The sequence below is a fragment of the Arvicola amphibius genome, chromosome 3 (genome assembly GCF_903992535.2).
Source record: "Arvicola amphibius chromosome 3, mArvAmp1.2, whole genome shotgun sequence".
Taxonomy (NCBI): domain Eukaryota; kingdom Metazoa; phylum Chordata; class Mammalia; order Rodentia; family Cricetidae; genus Arvicola; species Arvicola amphibius.
Genome location: NC_052049.1, coordinates 121,820,627 through 121,837,479, shown reverse-complemented (window position 1 = coordinate 121,837,479; position 16,853 = coordinate 121,820,627). Strand labels below are relative to the sequence as shown.

The window sequence follows — 16,853 nt, the reverse complement described above, 5'->3', positions numbered from 1 at the left end:
CAGTCTCACAGACAAATCCAGCAGGTGTTTCTCCGTGAAATCACATTGCCAACCAATATTAATTTACCACACAGAGTAAACCTGTAGTAGCATCCAGATTATATAGGACACTCATCTGTGAGGAGGAATGAAGTGCTTGATGGTAGACCTAGGTGTCTGCTGAGAAGAGCTGAAATAATCAGATAAATGCTGGGAGAGCAGTTCTGATACTACAGAGCTACAGAAACAGACCAAGAAGCTTCCAGGGTTCAGTTAGTTTCCCTGCTTTCCAAGAAATCTTGTTTGCCATAGGGCAATAGAGCTTTTGGTGGTCATGCCAGCTTAGAGTGACAGGGTTACTCTGTGTAGCCAGATCTCATTACAGATGGTTGTGAGCTTCCATGTGGTTGCTGGGAATTGAACTCAGAACCTCTGGAAGAGCAGTCAGTGCTCTTATCCTCTGAGCCATCTCTCCAGCCCTGCCTGACACTTCTTAAATGTAGTGGTAAACCAGTTGAAGGCCGATTCTTAGCACAACTGCAGCGTAGGTTGAATCAGCTTTGTTTATACTTTGATTACAGTGATCAGCTCTTCCCATTGCAGACCAAAGGGTGAACCCACAGTTAACATAGGTCCTGTTGTTTGTTTCTTCACGGTGCCCGTTGACAGCTCATCACCAGTGCTGTGGAGATGAAGAAAAATCATTTTAGAAGCAGATGCTCAGCTGATTGTAATATTGTAGTAAAGAAAAACTGCTTTTGTGTTTTAGAGTGGGGTTGAAAACCCAGCCTGAATCGAAGTGCCCTGAGTTGCTTGCCAATTACTGTGACATGTTGTTAAGGAAAACACCATTAAGCAAAAAACTAACCTCTGAGGAGATTGAAGCAAAACTTAAAGAAGTGGTAAGTATATTTTTTTATGTTGTTATATAAACAGTGTGTGTTTGCCTGCAGGCCAGAAGAGGGCACCATATCTTATTATAGATAGTTGTGAGCCACCATGTAGTTTCTAAAAATTGAACTCGACCTTTGGGAGAGCAGTCAGTGCTCTTAACCTCTGACCCATCTCTTTGGCCCCAGAGTGATGTTTTTAATGAGTATTTTTTTTTTAATCATTAAAGACTTATGTCCTGTAAGGAGAAACTGTTATATCAAAATCAGTGTTCTATTCCAACAAAGTATGGAGATGTTATATGGGGGGTCTATATAAATTCATATAGGAAAACACATAGTCCTGAGCATGTTCAGCAAGTCTAACCAGGAAAGAAATATAGCAGGCATGCTTTGCCAAGGTATGAAGCGTATGTTTGAAGGATTAAAATGAGACATAAGAATGTTTGGGACCTGTTCAGCTTCTGTCTTTAGAATGCCACACAGGAATGGGCATGCCTGTGTTTCTCGAAGTTTTAGCTGTGCCAGTAAGGAGAGCACGAGGATTCTTTTTTCCAAGGCAGCATTGTCTCCTGTGAAGGAAGAAATAGATATTTTGCTATATTTTATGTTCTTAAATAAACTAACTTAACTTTGGCTCGGTGGATTTAGAAGTGCTTGCTGTGCAAGCATGAGGACCTGAATTTGGAACCTCAATACTCATGTAAAAAGCCAAAAGCTGAGGGCATGGAGAGATGGCTTCGTCATTAAGAGCATTGACTGCTCTGCCAAAGGACCTGGATTCAATTCCTGTCTTCCACATGGCAGTTCACAGATGTCTGTGACTCTAGTTTCCAGGGGACTAGACACCCATGGCAAAACACCACTGTCAATAAAATAAATATAAAATACAATTAAAGCCAAAAGCTGATTATGGAGATGAACAACTGTAACCTAGCACTGGGGGTAAGCATTTGGCATAAAACAGATGGATTCTAAGGCCCTGACTAGCCTTGTTGAGTCCATGAGAAACTCTGTCTCAGAAAATAAGAAGGGCTGGAGAGATGGCTCAGTAGTAAGGAGTGCTGGCTGTTCTTACAGAGGACCAGGTTTTCAGCCATCTGTAACTCTAGTTCTAAAAGATGTAATATCCTCTTCAGGCCTCCACAGGCACTGTATGTCTGTGGTACATGCAGGAACACCCATACACAGAAAATAAATTTAAATAAATTTTAGAAAAGTACAGAGAAATAGTGGAAAGTTCCAGGTGCCAGATGTCAACCTATGGCCTCCATATTGTACACATGTGCATATAACACAAAGAGATAAGTATTTATTTGTAAACAAAAGTTTTACAGTGTTACACTTTCATAAGGTTTTTAATTGTACCTAAAATATTTTGTTCAATAGCTTCCTGAAAATACAATTTATTGTGTTCATACCCTTTCCCAAGTGTAGGCTCTTGCCCATGTATGATGTTGGAGATTCAGGTGGGCCTGTATGTGTTAGACAGACACTATACCATTTAGTTATAAAAGCCTTGTGCTTTTTAAAAATGGTTCTCTCTAATGAAGGTGGTTTCCCTTAAGCTCATTATCAGCCTGCCTTTGTCTCCTGAGTACTGGAGTTTTAACACTCCGGGCTCTGTCTTGATGCAGTAGGTGATTTTTTCCCCCCAAAGACAGGGTTTCTCTACAGCATTAGAACCTGTCCTGGAACTCGCTCTGTAGACAGGCTGGCCTCGAACTCACAGATACCCGTCTGTCTCTGCCTCTTGAGTGCTGGGATTAAAGGCGTGCGCCACCAACTCCTGGCGCATTAGGTCTGTTTCTGTTAAAGAACAAAAAAGCAAGTGGACCAATGTGGGGCTCAGTCACCTTCCCCATCTGTCGCCAGCTGGAGGTTCCCTCACAGTCCTGACTTTCTTTCTCATGTTCTCTCTCCTTCTGCTCCTCATCAGGACCTTGGGAGCTCAGTCCGGTGCTCCAATGTGGGGCTCTGTCATTTTCTTCATCTATCGTCAGGTGGAGGTTCTATGGTGATATGCAAGAAATTCATCAGTATGGCTATAGGAACTGGCCTTTTCAGGCTCCCTCTCCTCAGCTGCCCAAGGAACTAACTGGGGGCACTGGACTGAGCTCCCAAGGTCCTGATGAGGAGCAGAAGGAGCGAGAACATGAGGGAGAAAGTCAGGAACGTGAGGGGTGCGTTCACTCATGGAGACGGTGGGACAGAACTAAAGGGAGATCACCAACTCCAGTTGGAATGGGACTGATGGATCATGCGACCAAACCCGTCTCTCTGAATGTGGCCAACAGCGGGGGCTGACTGAGAAGCAAAGGACAATGGCTCTGGGCTCTGATTGTTCTTCATGGACGGGCTCTGTGGGAGCCTTCTCAGCTTGGTCGATCACCTTCCTGGACCTGGGGGGAGTTGGGAGGACCTTGGTCTTAGCATAGAGTGGGGAACCCTGATGGCTCCTTGGCCTTGAGAGGGAGGGAGGGGAGGTATGGGTGGAGGGGAGGGGAGGGAAGGGGGAGAAGGAGGGGAGGGAAGGGGGAGGAGGAGCGGAGGGAGGGGGGAGGAGGAGGGAAGGAGATGGAAATTTTTAAATATAAAAAAAAATAAACCATGAGGAAAAAAAAAAAAAGCAAGTGGAGTTTTCACTCCTTTTTGTGAGAGCCTAAGATAGATGGGGACAAGTGAGAGTATATGAAAATTAGTAGTTGTTTTTGTTGTTGGGGTCCTCCTCGTTGTTCGTGAGTAAAATGATTGCCCAGGAGTGCAGAGGTGGGATCAGACAGAAAGGCCTAGAAAGATGGTTGGTTTCATAAAAAAAGAGAATAAGTGGGTTGAGACCTAACTGCTGGTTTTCCCATAAGTATTCTTATCATGTATATATAAAATCTGAAAAACTTAGTAGTAGGAACTAAAAGATTAATTGGCTAAAGTCTGAAATATACAGCCAGGCATGTAGCAGGTAGAGGCAGGTGGACCTCTGAGTTTGAGCCTAGCCTAGTCTACAGAGTGAGTTGCAGGACATCAGGACTACATAGAGAACCTGTCTTGTCTTAAAAAAGTTTCAAATTTGTTACCTTTATATTATAGGAGTTAATAGGCCTCTGTTTATGTTTTTGTAAGTCTCCACATCTTGGCTATTGGGGAATACAGGAAGGTCTACATGACACAAATGTCTGAGAACATAAGAATTTAAAATAACTTTGTCTTTTGTTCAGCTCTTGGTACTTAAATATGTACAAAATAAGGATGTCTTTATGAGGTATCACAAAGCTCATCTTACCCGACGTCTCATACTGGACATCTCTGCTGATAGTGAGATTGAAGAAAACATGGTGGAGTGGCTAAGAGTAAGTGCAGCAATTCTTCACGTTTGCTGGGGGGTGGGGAGCAGGCATCAGAGGTAAAGGATTTGCTTGCAGGAGTCTGCTTTCTCTTTCTACCTTTGGGTCCCAGGGATTAGATCAGATGATTAGGTCCTTCTGAAAGCACCTTTGCTTGATTGGCCATCTCATTTGCCTAAAAGTAGTTTTTTTGGGGTTTTTGTTTTTAATGTTTTTTTTTAATATAGCACGTGATTCACACGTATAGTAAAATAATGTGTTTGGGTATCAATTAATTTGGGTATTAGTATCAATTAGATTTATTTTATAAGAATATATGATCAAATATATAATATTAATCTAATAAAGTGATTTATCTGAAGTTTTAAGCCTGCTTTGTTTTTGCTGTTGAGCTTCCACTTGCACCCTCTTTCAGTTTTAACTGAATTCATTTAAGCAGTATCCAGGATGAAATGACCAACTCTTAACATGTCTTTGGTACTAGATACTTGGAACTACAGAAATATTTGTAAATAAATTGCAACCACTGTGTAGCGCGGCACTGATGAGGCACACCTTTAATCCCAGCACTTGGCAGGCAGAAGCAGGCAGATCTCTGTGAGTTTGAGGCCCACCTGGTTTACAAGAGTTAGTTACAAGACAGGCTCCAAAGCCGTAGAGAAACCCTGCCTTGAAAAAAAAAAAACAAAAATAAAATTGCAGCTGCTGTGATTTTATAAAAGGCTGGGAGTGGTAATACATGCCTTTGTGTCAAGAAATGGAGGCTTAGAGGATCATTGTCCTCTAATCTGTCAAAGCCATCCTCTGATAAATAGGGAGTTTGGTTTTTTTTTTTTTTTTCAGGTTATTGATCAAGTCTAGGCCCTTAGGATGCTATGACGACTCAGCTGTACGACTGATGTCCTTCTGTCAATCTTTGTCCTGCTTTTTTTGATTGAGCTGTTAAAGGTGTCATCCAGAGTTGAGCTGAGTTGGGAGCTGATTTTGTTCACATTGCAGTAACTGAGATCCATGCATCCTGGAATTTTACAAAGCAAAGACTATCTAAAACTATCCTGTTTATTTTCTAAGAATCAAATGTAATAGGTATTACATTATATTCTCATAAAGAGGAGAATGTTTTATTACAGCATAGGGATGAATCTCAGTACTAGAGAACTTGCTTATCGTGCATTCGGCCCTGGATTCAGTCCCCAGAACCTCAAATAATAAACAAGATTTTTCTAAGTTTTTTTCCCCTGTGGCCGGAGAGATGACTCTCAGTGGTTAAGAGTAGTAAGCTTTCCTCCAGAAAACCCAGTTTCAATTCCCAGCACCCACATGGCAGCTCAAAACTGTTTTAACTCCAGTTCCAGAGGATTCGACACCCTCACACAGACATATGTGCAGGCAAAACACCAATGCATTTTGAAAAAAATAAAGATTGATCAAGTGTGATAATTGAAAAAAAAAGAAAGAAAACAAGATTTTGTAAGTTTTTTCCTATTGCTATGTCAAATTATATAGTTATTGTCTTTCTGTCTTTGGTTTTTGTAGGAAGTTGGTATGCCAGCAGATTATGTCAACAAGCTCGCCAGAATGTTTCAGGACATAAAAGTATCTGAAGACTTGAATCAAGCTTTTAAGGAAATGCATAAAAATAATAAGTTGGCATTACCAGGTATTATTTATAATTAAATGGAAGTGTGTTTTTAAGCTTAACAAAAGAGTATCTTTTTCAGTTATTTAAAGGCCAACCTGGTCTACAGAGTGGATTCCAGGACAGGCTTGGAAGCTTTACACAGAGAAACCCTGTCTCAAAAAAACAAAAAAGAAAAATTAATGATGGAAGGAAGGAGGGAGAGAGGGAGAGAGAGAGGAAGAGAAAGAGAGAGAAGGAGGGAGAGCTGGAGAGATGGCTCAGAGATTAAGAGCACTGGCTGCTTTTCCAGGGTCCTGAGTTCAATTCCCAGCACCCACATGGTGGCCCACAACCATCTATAATGAGGTCTGGTGTCCTCTTCTGGCCTGCAAGCATACAAGCAGACAGAATACTGTATACACAATAAATAAATCTTTTTTTAAAAAAGAAAGAAAAAAGTAAATGTCAAAAGATTTTTACAAAATCCATCTCAGAGCTGCTTTTCAAAATATGGTCTATGAATACTTATCTCAAAACAGAAAAAGGACCCTTTTAACAAAAGCTTCATCCTTGTTTTTATTCTGTAAAATTGTACTTGTTAAGCCGGGCTGTGGTGACCCATGTCTTTAATCCCCAGCATTGGGAGGCACAGGCAGGTGAATCTCAAGTGAGTTCGAGGCCAGCCTGGTCTACAAAGTGAGTTCCAGGATAGTTGGGACTGTTGTATAGAGAAACCCTGTTTTGAAAACCAAAGCAAATTATTTTTTAACTTGTTAAACTATTTATAATTTCTGATTTCTTACCTGCAGCTGATTCAGTTAATATAAAGATTCTGAATGCTGGTGCCTGGTCTAGAAGCTCTGAGAAAGTCTTTGTCTCACTTCCTACTGAACTGGAGGATTTGATACCTGAGGTAGAAGAATTTTATAAAAAAAATCATAGTGGTAGAAAATTACATTGGCATCATCTCATGTCAAATGGAATTGTAAGTACATGGGCTATCATTTGGGTGCTGGCAGGAGTTACCTAAGGGCTGGAGGGATGGCTCAATGATTCAGTTCCCAGTGACTCCCAACTGTCTGGAACTCCAGTCCCAGAGAGCTGATGCCCTCTTTTGTCCTCTATGGATACTGCACATATGTGCTGTAGGCATGTATACAAGCAAAACATACACATTTGCAAAAATTTTTTTTTTTTTTTTTTTTTTTTGGTTTTTCAAGACAGGATTTGTTTGTAATTTTGGAACCTGTTCTGGAACTAGCTCTTGTAGACCAGGCTGGCCTTGAACTCAGAGATTGCCTGCTTCTGCCTCCCTAGTGCTGGGGTTAAAGGCATGCGCCACCACTGCCTAGGAAAAGTAAATGTTGTTATAAAATAAAAAAAAAAATGTTAGGACCAAAAATATTGGCTCTGTCCCTAGTTTTAGGTACACAGTTTTCAAATTTCAGTGACTTGGGCCATAGAACTCTTTTTAAAATGTTTATTTATGTATATGAGTGATATTTGCATGTGTGCCTGTGAGATAGGAGAGAATCACAGAGGAGGGCATCAGATCCCATTACAGATGGTTGAGAGCCACCATGCGGGTGCTGGGAACTGAGCCGGTGTCCTGGAAGGGCAGCCAGTGCTCTAAACCACTGTCAAGCCCCTGACTGTAGAATTTTATCTGATCCCTAGCTCTGTCAGTGTGCAAAAAGGAAGGGAAAGGAGGAGGTGAATATTTTTATCCGTTTCTACTTGAAACACATTGGACAGAATGAAGTCACATGACCTCATTGAAGCTGGGAGATGCATTAGAGGTTTTCTAAAATTATTAACTATTAGAAAGGAAGAATGGGTCTTGGAAGAAAATTAGCAACCAATTTTCCCCTAGTCTGTCATGTACATATTACTAGATACTGGAGCAAGCTTCATGAAGAAATTACTTATTAAAGCCTCATTATCTGTTACAGATAACATTTAAGAATGAAGTAGGTCAGTATGATTTGGAAGTAACCACATTTCAGTTGGCTGTGTTGTTTGCATGGAACCAAAGGCCCAGAGAGAAAATAAGCTTTGAAAATTTAAAGCTTGCAACGGAACTCCCTGATGCTGAACTCAGAAGGACTTTATGGGTTTGTCTTGTCTTCTGTTTGTCGTGTCCTACAGCTGACAAATGTGTGAACTCTGGTGCTGAGAGTCTTCCATACACTAGTCATGCGTCCACCGCTGAACTACACACCAAAGCCAGTGGAAAAAAAAATTGGGGGGGGGGTGATTTAGGGGTTTTGAGACAGGGTTTTTTTGTTTTTGTAGCTTTGACTGTCGTGGAACTCACTTTGTAGCACATGCTATTTGAACTCAGCCTGACTCTGTCTTCCCAGTGCTAGGACTAAAAGGCATGTGCCACTACCCCACGGCTTTCTATTTTTTCCACTGTAAATTTTTAATTCATAACACTCTGAATATGACTTTTAACTAAAAAATGCACAATATTGAAGAATCTATGGTTAAAAAGAAAAGAAGGAAGGAAGGAAGGAAGGAAGGAAGGAAGGAAGGAAGGAAGGAAGGAAGGAAGAAAGAAAAGAAGAAAATTACCAAAGTAGAAAAGTACCTGAGAAAGAAAAGAGGGAGAGATTGGGTTACTTCATTTTGGTTGATTTGTTTGAGTTCTTCTTTAGTTCTTCATTTCGTGCTTACTCTATAATTCAAATTCCAGAATAAACTGTTTCCAATGGAGGAAACTGCCTGAATATCCCTCGCAGACAGGGTTCTGTATGACCGACCAGTTTTTGTCTCAGTACACGTAGTAAAAACGTTTATCACATTCTAGAACCAAATCTTTTCTCTCCTCTTTTTATAATTCATTTGCTTTGCATGCACATAAAGCTGTTACCTAAAAGTTTGGGTTGCAGGTTTGTCTAGAAGTCATTGTTACCTGTATTGTAGAGTTGATCCTAGCACTCCTTATAACTTACTATGCTAATTGTATTTTTTTCCCTCATAGTCCTTAGTAGCTTTTCCCAAGCTCAAACGGCAAGTTTTGTTGTACGAACCTCAAGTCAACTCCCCCAAAGACTTCACAGAAGGGACCCTCTTCTCCGTGAACCAGGAATTCAGCCTAATGTGAGGTTCATGTTGGTTGATTTAAAATAAAAGTACCATGCTGAATTTTAGTGCTGATTTTATTAAAATAATCATTTGACTTATGTGATGTTAAAGCAGTAACTGAATATCATCACTGCATTTGACTTATGTGATGTTAAAGCAGTAACTGAATATCATCACTGCATTTGACTTATGTGATGGTAAAGCAGTAACTGAATATCATCACTGCATTTGACTTATGTGATGGTAAAGCAGTAACTGAATATCATCACTGCATTTGACTTATGTGATGGTAAAGCAGTAACTGAATATCATCACTGCATTTGACTTATGTGATGGTAAAGCAGTAACTGAATATCATCACTGCATTTGACTTATGTGATGGTAAAGCAGTAACTGAATATCATCACTGCATTTGACTTATGTGATGGTAAAGCAGTAACTGAATATCATCACTGTATTTGCATCCTTTCATTTTTTTTTAATTAAAAAACCAGAAGGTTGAGTGAGTGGGATAGTATAGCCTTATCCAGCAGAGCTATTTATCTGAAGACTCAGTCAGATACTGCTTAATATTATTGTTTCAAGGCAATGTAGTTTGTTGAGAACAGTCACTAGCTAGCAGAGGCTATACCTTGTTTGCAGGAATCAAAGAGCTTTGTACATTTTTATTTGAAATAGTTTGTTGCCTGAGCCCCCATAACAAGCCTGGGGTTGCTTAAAGGAAAGCTTTATGTCATGATTGTTACTAAACCCTTTAAGCAGCACTGGATGTTAATTTTTAGAATAATTCTAACTTCTGACATTGTACTGTAATAAGATGTTTAACACTTTCATTTTTTTTTTGCAGAAAAAATGCAAAAGTTCAGAAAAGGGGAAAAATAAATTTGATTGGACGCTTGCAGCTCACTACAGAAAGAATGAGAGAAGAAGAAAATGAAGGGATAGTTCAACTAAGAATATTAAGAACCCAGGTTTGTATAGGGAGAAAAAGACTAAATGTTTGAAAGCTTCTTTAAAATTTTTTCAAAAGTTAGGCGTGGTGGTACGTTCTTTCAACCCCAAGCCCCTGAATTAATAACCATGTAAGTTATTTATTTGTAAAGAAGAGCTAATGTGAATTTGACTGGATTTTAAAAACTAATTAATTCTTTAGTGCTACCAGAAATACACCTAAAGTTTGGAGGCTTCCAGTAAATTCTAATATATTCTTTGAGTAAAGCTTTGGCTTTTAGTTATGTCTCCTTTTGATTATAACTGAATTAATGTATCTCAGCAGCAGCTTAGAATTTATAGAACTTAAAGTTGTAACCCTGTCTCGAAAAACAAAACAAAAAAAAATATGATGATTTCTGAACTTACTCATTACATTTGATAACAAGCTGACAGCTTGCTCCATCCTATGTGGTAGAAGGAGAGAACCAATTCTTGGGAAAGTTGTCCTCTGGCCTCCATGCAAAAAAAAAAAAAAAAAAAAAACCGCAAGAGAAATTAAATACAATATAATATGAAACAGATATAGTGTAGTTGAACGTATAGTAGTTGAACATGCCCTACACATCTTTTCCCATATATTTTATATAACCTAGATCATCATAATACCTAATCATAACACCTAATACAGTATAAATGCTGTGTTCCTAGTCACCATACTATGTTTAGAGAATGTCGTCTAGGTTTGTATGATTAATACTAACACAGCTATCATAGGCCTAATAACACTGTTGTTGTTTTTTTAGATTGGGATTAAAGGCATGTGTCACCACAACTAGCTCATAATTACATTTTTCATTTGTAGTATGGAACTCATAGATAAAGAGAACCAACTATAGCTCTTCACATTTCCTTTATAAAAATATTCTAATCTGCACTAAGACTGTTGCTTTAGTTTTAGGAAAGCTAAAAGATAATGGTAATTGCAGTAGGTCACACCTTGTAGGTAAGTCATTGTCGAGCTCTGTGTAGTTTCAGAATCACCAAGAACATGTTGATAAAATTGACTTTGCAAAATGTTGTTCCCTTAGAAACATTTAAACATCAAAAACATGGAATTGAATCAGTAAAACTGGAAAAAGAATCTTTGGTAAACATTAATGGCACTCTGTTAGTCTGGTTTTCAAGACACACACCCATGGTTCACATCTGTTATACAAAGGGATACCTGAATACTAGAGGCAAATGTATCTAAGGGGATTCTTGATGTTTTTCATTTTGTTTATTTATTTGTTTATGTGTGTGCATATATAGATCAGAGCACGACTTTTAAAAATTGATTCAATTTTCTACCTTGTTGGTGCCCGTCATGGGTGAATCTCAGGTCCTCATGCTTGGGAGCAAATAAGTCTTTACCTTCTGAGCCGTGAGCTGTCTCGTCACATCATCACATAGTGGTTCACAACTGTCTGTAACCACGGCTCCAGAGGAGCCAGTGCCCTTTGCCAGCCTGGCAGGCATCAGCCATGTATGTGTACACAGACATACAGGGAGACAAACACCCAAACACATTTTAATCTTTAAAAATGGTTAGAGAGATTATAGGGTCATATTGGCTCTCTCTTCACTTTTCAAAATCTTTCTAATAAGTGTAATGAAAAAAATGATAGTTAATATCCAGGTGAGTACCTACCTACCGGTTGTTGTGTGATTGGGTTGGTGTTAGAAGATAATGTAGGAAAAGTTACTGACTTTCTTTACTCAAACAAGTTTAACGTATTAATGTACTTTGATTTCCATTCTTCTCTTAGGAAGCCATCATACAGATAATGAAGATGAGAAAGAAAATTAGCAATGCTCAGCTGCAGACTGAATTAGTAGAAATTTTGAAGAACATGTTTTTACCACAGAAGAAAATGATCAAAGAGCAGATTGAATGGCTGATAGAGCACAAGTACATCAGGAGGGACGAGGCCGACATCAACACGTTCATATACATGGCGTAGCTGAGCACTGTGCCTCTGTTCGCACGCAGATCTGGAGCACCTGGACAGAAAGTTGTCCCAGTTTGAGCTGGAGGAAGGTTTATTTGGACTTTGATTACATAAATATTAAACTCTCTGCCTTATCTTACAAACGACTGTATTTTGCCAGTCACATTAGTTAGCATGACGGCATTCATTCCCTTCATGTTGCACACTCTTTAACAGCATGCTGTTTTGTGGAGAAGATTGCATTCATGGAGAGCCCATTGTGAACTTCAAAGTCAGTTCAGTTTTACCAACCAGGAGAAGTAACGTTTTGGAAGGGTGAGGGTGGGGTTCTTGTTGCTCCTTTTACCCCCTTTTTCCTTTTCAAAGGAATAGACTTGCACAAGGAAGGATATCAGATATTGCACTGAAAAAGGCTTTTAATTTTTTTAATGCAATTAAAGCTAGAGGTAGCACTCTTAGCTTCTTTTGATGAAAAGAGTGAAATTGTCAACACCATGTTGGGAAAGGGCAGGTGTACTTGAGAAGACGAGGATGTAATATTATCAAGTTGTTTGTTAAACACTGCTTGCAGTTTGATAACTGGATTTAAATGGTGACCGGAAAATGGTATTAAATATTTCTATCTTACAATCCTGATTGTCATTAAGCAGGAGATTGCTGTTTTAGTTGTTTGTTGTTAAATGATAAGGATTTGGGGTTTTCTTTCTAAGTCTTGTATGGTTGGAGAGCTTGTTTGAAAATATGAAGATTATAATGAATGTTGCTTCATTTGTTAAATTTATGAGTATAGGTAAGTCATTGATTGCATAATCAGAACCACAAAGCAAAAATGTTAAGTGTGTTACTAATACACTTAATCCTTATACACGTAATATCTATTATGCTGTGTCTAAATTTATTCAAAACTGCAGAAATTGCTCTGATCCAGAACCGTGAGAAAATTCTAAACCTGTAGCATAAAATTATTTGGTGTTTTGAAAGTGTTGTGATTAGGGATTTACCAACTTAGTTTTCTGGAAAGGCATTCTCTGATAAAAAGTAATTTTTATCTGCCACCTATGAGAGGGTGAGATTAAGCCTGAGACCAGAGAAGCACTCAGAGTTGTTAGTCTTTTTTTTTTTTTTTTTTTTTTTTAAACAGTTTCTCTGTACCTTTGGTGCCTGTCCTGGAGCTCACTCTGTAGACCAGGCTGGCCTCGAACTCACAGAGTGCTGGGATTAAAGGCGTGCGCCACCACCGCCTGGCCAGAGCTGTTAGTCTTAACATGAGCAGTAACCTTGCCAAATATGTACATATATATTTATATATTTTAAAAATAAACATTTTTAAGATGTTCAGAGGGCAACACTTATCTTGCTTCTCTCAGTTAATCTGGAGCGGTGACTCAGGACTTCACAGTGCAGTGAGTGGGAAGTTAGAAACTGAGGACTTGAGCAACGGAAGAGAGAATTATTCCCCATCAGGAACAGTGGCTCCGTGTGGATTTTTACTCATTGTGGTGCACGTTTCAAGTTTTCTAATTATTTTATAACCTTTGATGTTAAGTAATATTTTGAAATATGGTTTTGAAGCTAGCAGAAATTGGAGTGTTGAGAAGCATACAGTATTATATCACCACAGTGTGCTGTGGACCTGCCTGCAGCCTCAGCAGCTGTGAGCCCCTTCCTGGAAGGAAGGGGAATATATGTCAGACATTTAAGGTTATGCTAATTATCGTCAAATGTCTGTTGTAATACTCATAGGAAGTTGGAAGTGCATGTGTGCTTACTGTCTCCCCTGCTGCTCTGAGGAGGCCGTGGCTAGAGCAGGTGCGAAGAGCGGCTCAGTGCCTGCTGCTTCTGCGCCTTGGATGGCAGCCGACATTGGCTCATCCAGAGTTCAAAGAAATAGTTTTATAATGACTGTGGCCCTTCTATTTAATAGTTTGGTGTTGGCAAATTTTCATATCCCAATACCAGAATGCCAAAGGAGGAAACAATCAAGGGAAAAATTTTAGGCCATTTCTTAATGTTTAAGATTTGTCATTTTAAACCATAATTTTTCTTAGAACATCTTTGAAATTTCTAATCGCTTTGGTCATTTAAGAATGAGAGCTGTGATGTTTTGATTTATAAAGGCAAACTTAATGCAAAGTGGGTAACACTAAATCCATAGCAAAGTTTTTTATTAAATTTTATAAATTTTTTAATAGTTAATTATGTCCTAATTGTATTTTGGGGAATGAACAGCAGTAAATACCACAGACTTAAAAGTTTTCATCCTTTTTTTAAAATATATATATACAAAAGTGTAACTACTTTTTGGTGTTTATCAAAACTGTTTAGTTGACAAGGTGCCTATTGCCTCTACCATTGTTGAGATTTTTGTTAAATGTTTTATCAATAGATTTGCTAATTAAAAATTCTGAAACAGATCTTAACCAGGAGTTTTCTGAAGGTTCAGAAAGAACCACCCTTACTGTTCCCTTTCTGACCTCTCTCTTCTCCCTGCAGACTTTACTCTTGCTGTCTGAGCAGGGCCAAGTATTGTACAGGTAAGGGGAAGAAAACCCCCACCTCTCCCACCACCAAAGAGCCATTTTTAAGTGAATAGCGTAGCAGGCTCAGAGTTTTGAGTACTTCCATCTGTAAATGGTAACCTCATGCCAGCTCATGGCCAGATTAAGGAGACAGGAAACAGATTCACATGCTGGAAAACGTGGAACACACTTTCCACTCACAGTTAGACACATGTTAGACCATCATTGTTCTAACAATTTTACAAGGATCCTCAAATTCTGAAGTCGCCCAGTTTTTACAATTATTGGAGGGGGTCCCTGAGTTTATCAACCTGTTCATTTAAATCTCTTGCTCTTACTTTGTGCATAAATATTAAAGTCTCCAAAAAATGAAATGTTATCATTCTTTTTGTTACTGTTCACTAAATTGAATGATACCATTAGCCCTGCTCCAAGGGCAGATTTTTAAAATTCAGTCTAGGTGAAATACTTGCTAGTTTACAGAAAGATTTGCTTATCATAAACTCAAGCTGGCTCTTCTGTTTTCATGGGAATGGCTGGGCTGCTGTCACCAGTTCTCCCAAGTCACAGTTCTGAAAGAAACATTGTTTGAGAGCATTCCTGTCACCTACACTCCGTGTGGTCTGGAGTTCCTGAGGTCTAGTTTATCCTCACGATGTGTACAGTTCGGGATGTGCACCACTACATACTGAGATGACACTGTAGTTTTACACGGGAGCAGCTTCTGTATGCAGCAGGCTGAAATATTTTGATGAACTGCTTACATTTGGATTTTATTTTTAAGTTGTATAATTTATTTTCTTGCAAAAATAAAAGTGTAATATAAATGCTTTCATCCAGAAAATCTTGTTGTTCTACTATAAGAAGTTTTACAACAACAGTTAAGGTTTTTGGCAAGTTAGGAATAGTTTGATGTGCCTTTAATCTCAGTGTCCAGCGGCAGAGCAGGCATAGCCCTGAGTGTGCGCTTGCAAGCTGCAGTCCAGTCAAGGATACCCTGTCTTTAAAAAGAATGGAAATTGTTTCAGTTGGGCAGTGATGCACCTATGTCATCTGACTACTTGGGACGTTGAGGTAGCTGGTGGTTCAAGGCTAGTATGGGCAGAACAGTGAGACTTTCTCAGTGAAGAGTGCTTTGTTCTCTTTTGTGGTATAATAATAAATTGTAGCCACTATAAGGACCAGAAATAAGAGAGTTGGGTGGATGAATACATGACTTCCTAATGGCTAGAATCTCAACCTAGTACCTTCACTGAGATTATGGGAGTCAAGAAGGAGGGAGTCAAGATTAGGGAAGTCAAGACTTGGGATTGAAGTTACAGAGAAGTAGAAGGTTCACCTGAGCCAAAACAGGATTAGTAAGTAAGCTTAAATGTTACGTTTCATTCACCAGCCCTTTCCAAATATTTGGCAAACTCCCAAGCATTTTGAGCTACTGAGCATTCTTATCCTAAGGAAACCCCCACCACCCAGACAAACAGCTCCACAGTGAGCTAAATTGTTAAGAGAACACAACCATAGCGGCCGAATGGCGCTTAGAGGCAGGCAACATTGAAACAGCTGGATGGGCATAGGATAGATATGTCTGTTATGAAAGACAGAATTTGCAAGGAATAAATACAGGTCACTGTCACAGGTTGAAACAGATGGGCAGTCTGTAGTCGCACACTCCCCAAATCCAAGTACTTGAGAAGTGGATGAGCTCAGAGTTCTTAGTTATGTCTGGAGTTTGAAAGCAGCTGGAGCTGCATAATACCCCATCTCCAAAGTAAAGGGCTAGCCAGGTGGTGCAGTGGGCAAAGGCATTGCTGTGAAGCCTGATGGCCTGTCTTCAGTTGCTGTCGGGTTCCACAACTGCACTGTATGATCACAGAGTAATAATAATACAGGCCTGTCCATTGTTTATACATAAGGTCCTTTCTAAAAACTAAAAAGGTAACAACTTTTCCCCAACAACAGAATCCTGGTTATGTCGGCTGGGCTAGATTAACCAGTTAATCTATTTTTGTGAGATAGGGTCTTTTCTATATAGCCCTTGCTGTACTAGAACTCACTAGACCAGGCTGGCTTTGAACTCAGATCTGCCTGCCTCCTGAGTGCTGGGATTGAATGTGTGTGCCACCACACCCGGCTTAATTTTTTTATTCACAAGATTCTGAGGGGCTTTGTGGCTCATTTACTGCTTTTCCATAGGTCTTGGGTCTGATTCCCAGCACCCACCTGGTGGTTCACAACCACCTGTAGCTGATTTCCAAGGCTCCCAATGTCCTCTGTTGACCTCCATAGCCACAAGGCATTTGGAGAATAGATACACATGCAGGCAAAACACTCATACACACATGGAAAAAAATGTTTTTAAATCACAGAGGTCTTAAGTAAATAATGAACTTCAAGGTCTTAGAAAAATAGCATTATCAAAACCATCAGAAAAATAGAACAAGGCAGAAATGAAAATTCCCATACAGGGGAGGCCAAGGCAGTGTTATCAC

At 39.4% G+C, this 16,853-nt stretch overlaps 1 protein-coding gene and 1 long non-coding RNA gene across 3 annotated transcripts in view; one reads left to right on the top strand and one right to left on the bottom strand.

The window, feature by feature from the left end:
- Positions 1-15,199, top strand: part of Cul5 (cullin 5) — a 61,166-nt gene extending 45,967 nt beyond the window's left edge. For both annotated transcript variants that reach the window (XM_038321721.1, XM_038321722.1), the window contains exons 12-19: positions 749-881; positions 4,085-4,216; positions 5,747-5,870; positions 6,641-6,816; positions 7,784-7,945; positions 8,818-8,936; positions 9,769-9,892; positions 11,663-15,199. In XM_038321721.1, the coding sequence (XP_038177649.1) occupies positions 749-881; positions 4,085-4,216; positions 5,747-5,870; positions 6,641-6,816; positions 7,784-7,945; positions 8,818-8,936; positions 9,769-9,892; positions 11,663-11,857 (1,165 nt within the window). In that variant the 3' untranslated portion in view covers positions 11,858-15,199. The remainder of the gene's footprint in view (positions 1-748; positions 882-4,084; positions 4,217-5,746; positions 5,871-6,640; positions 6,817-7,783; positions 7,946-8,817; positions 8,937-9,768; positions 9,893-11,662) is intronic.
- LOC119809041 lies at positions 529-2,756 on the bottom strand. Its single transcript, XR_005284611.1, has 3 exons — positions 2,726-2,756; positions 1,323-1,441; positions 529-661 (listed from the first exon to the last, which is right to left on the bottom strand). It is a non-coding gene; the product is annotated as an uncharacterized LOC119809041 (long non-coding RNA).
- Positions 15,200-16,853: the final 1,654 nt, after the last annotated feature.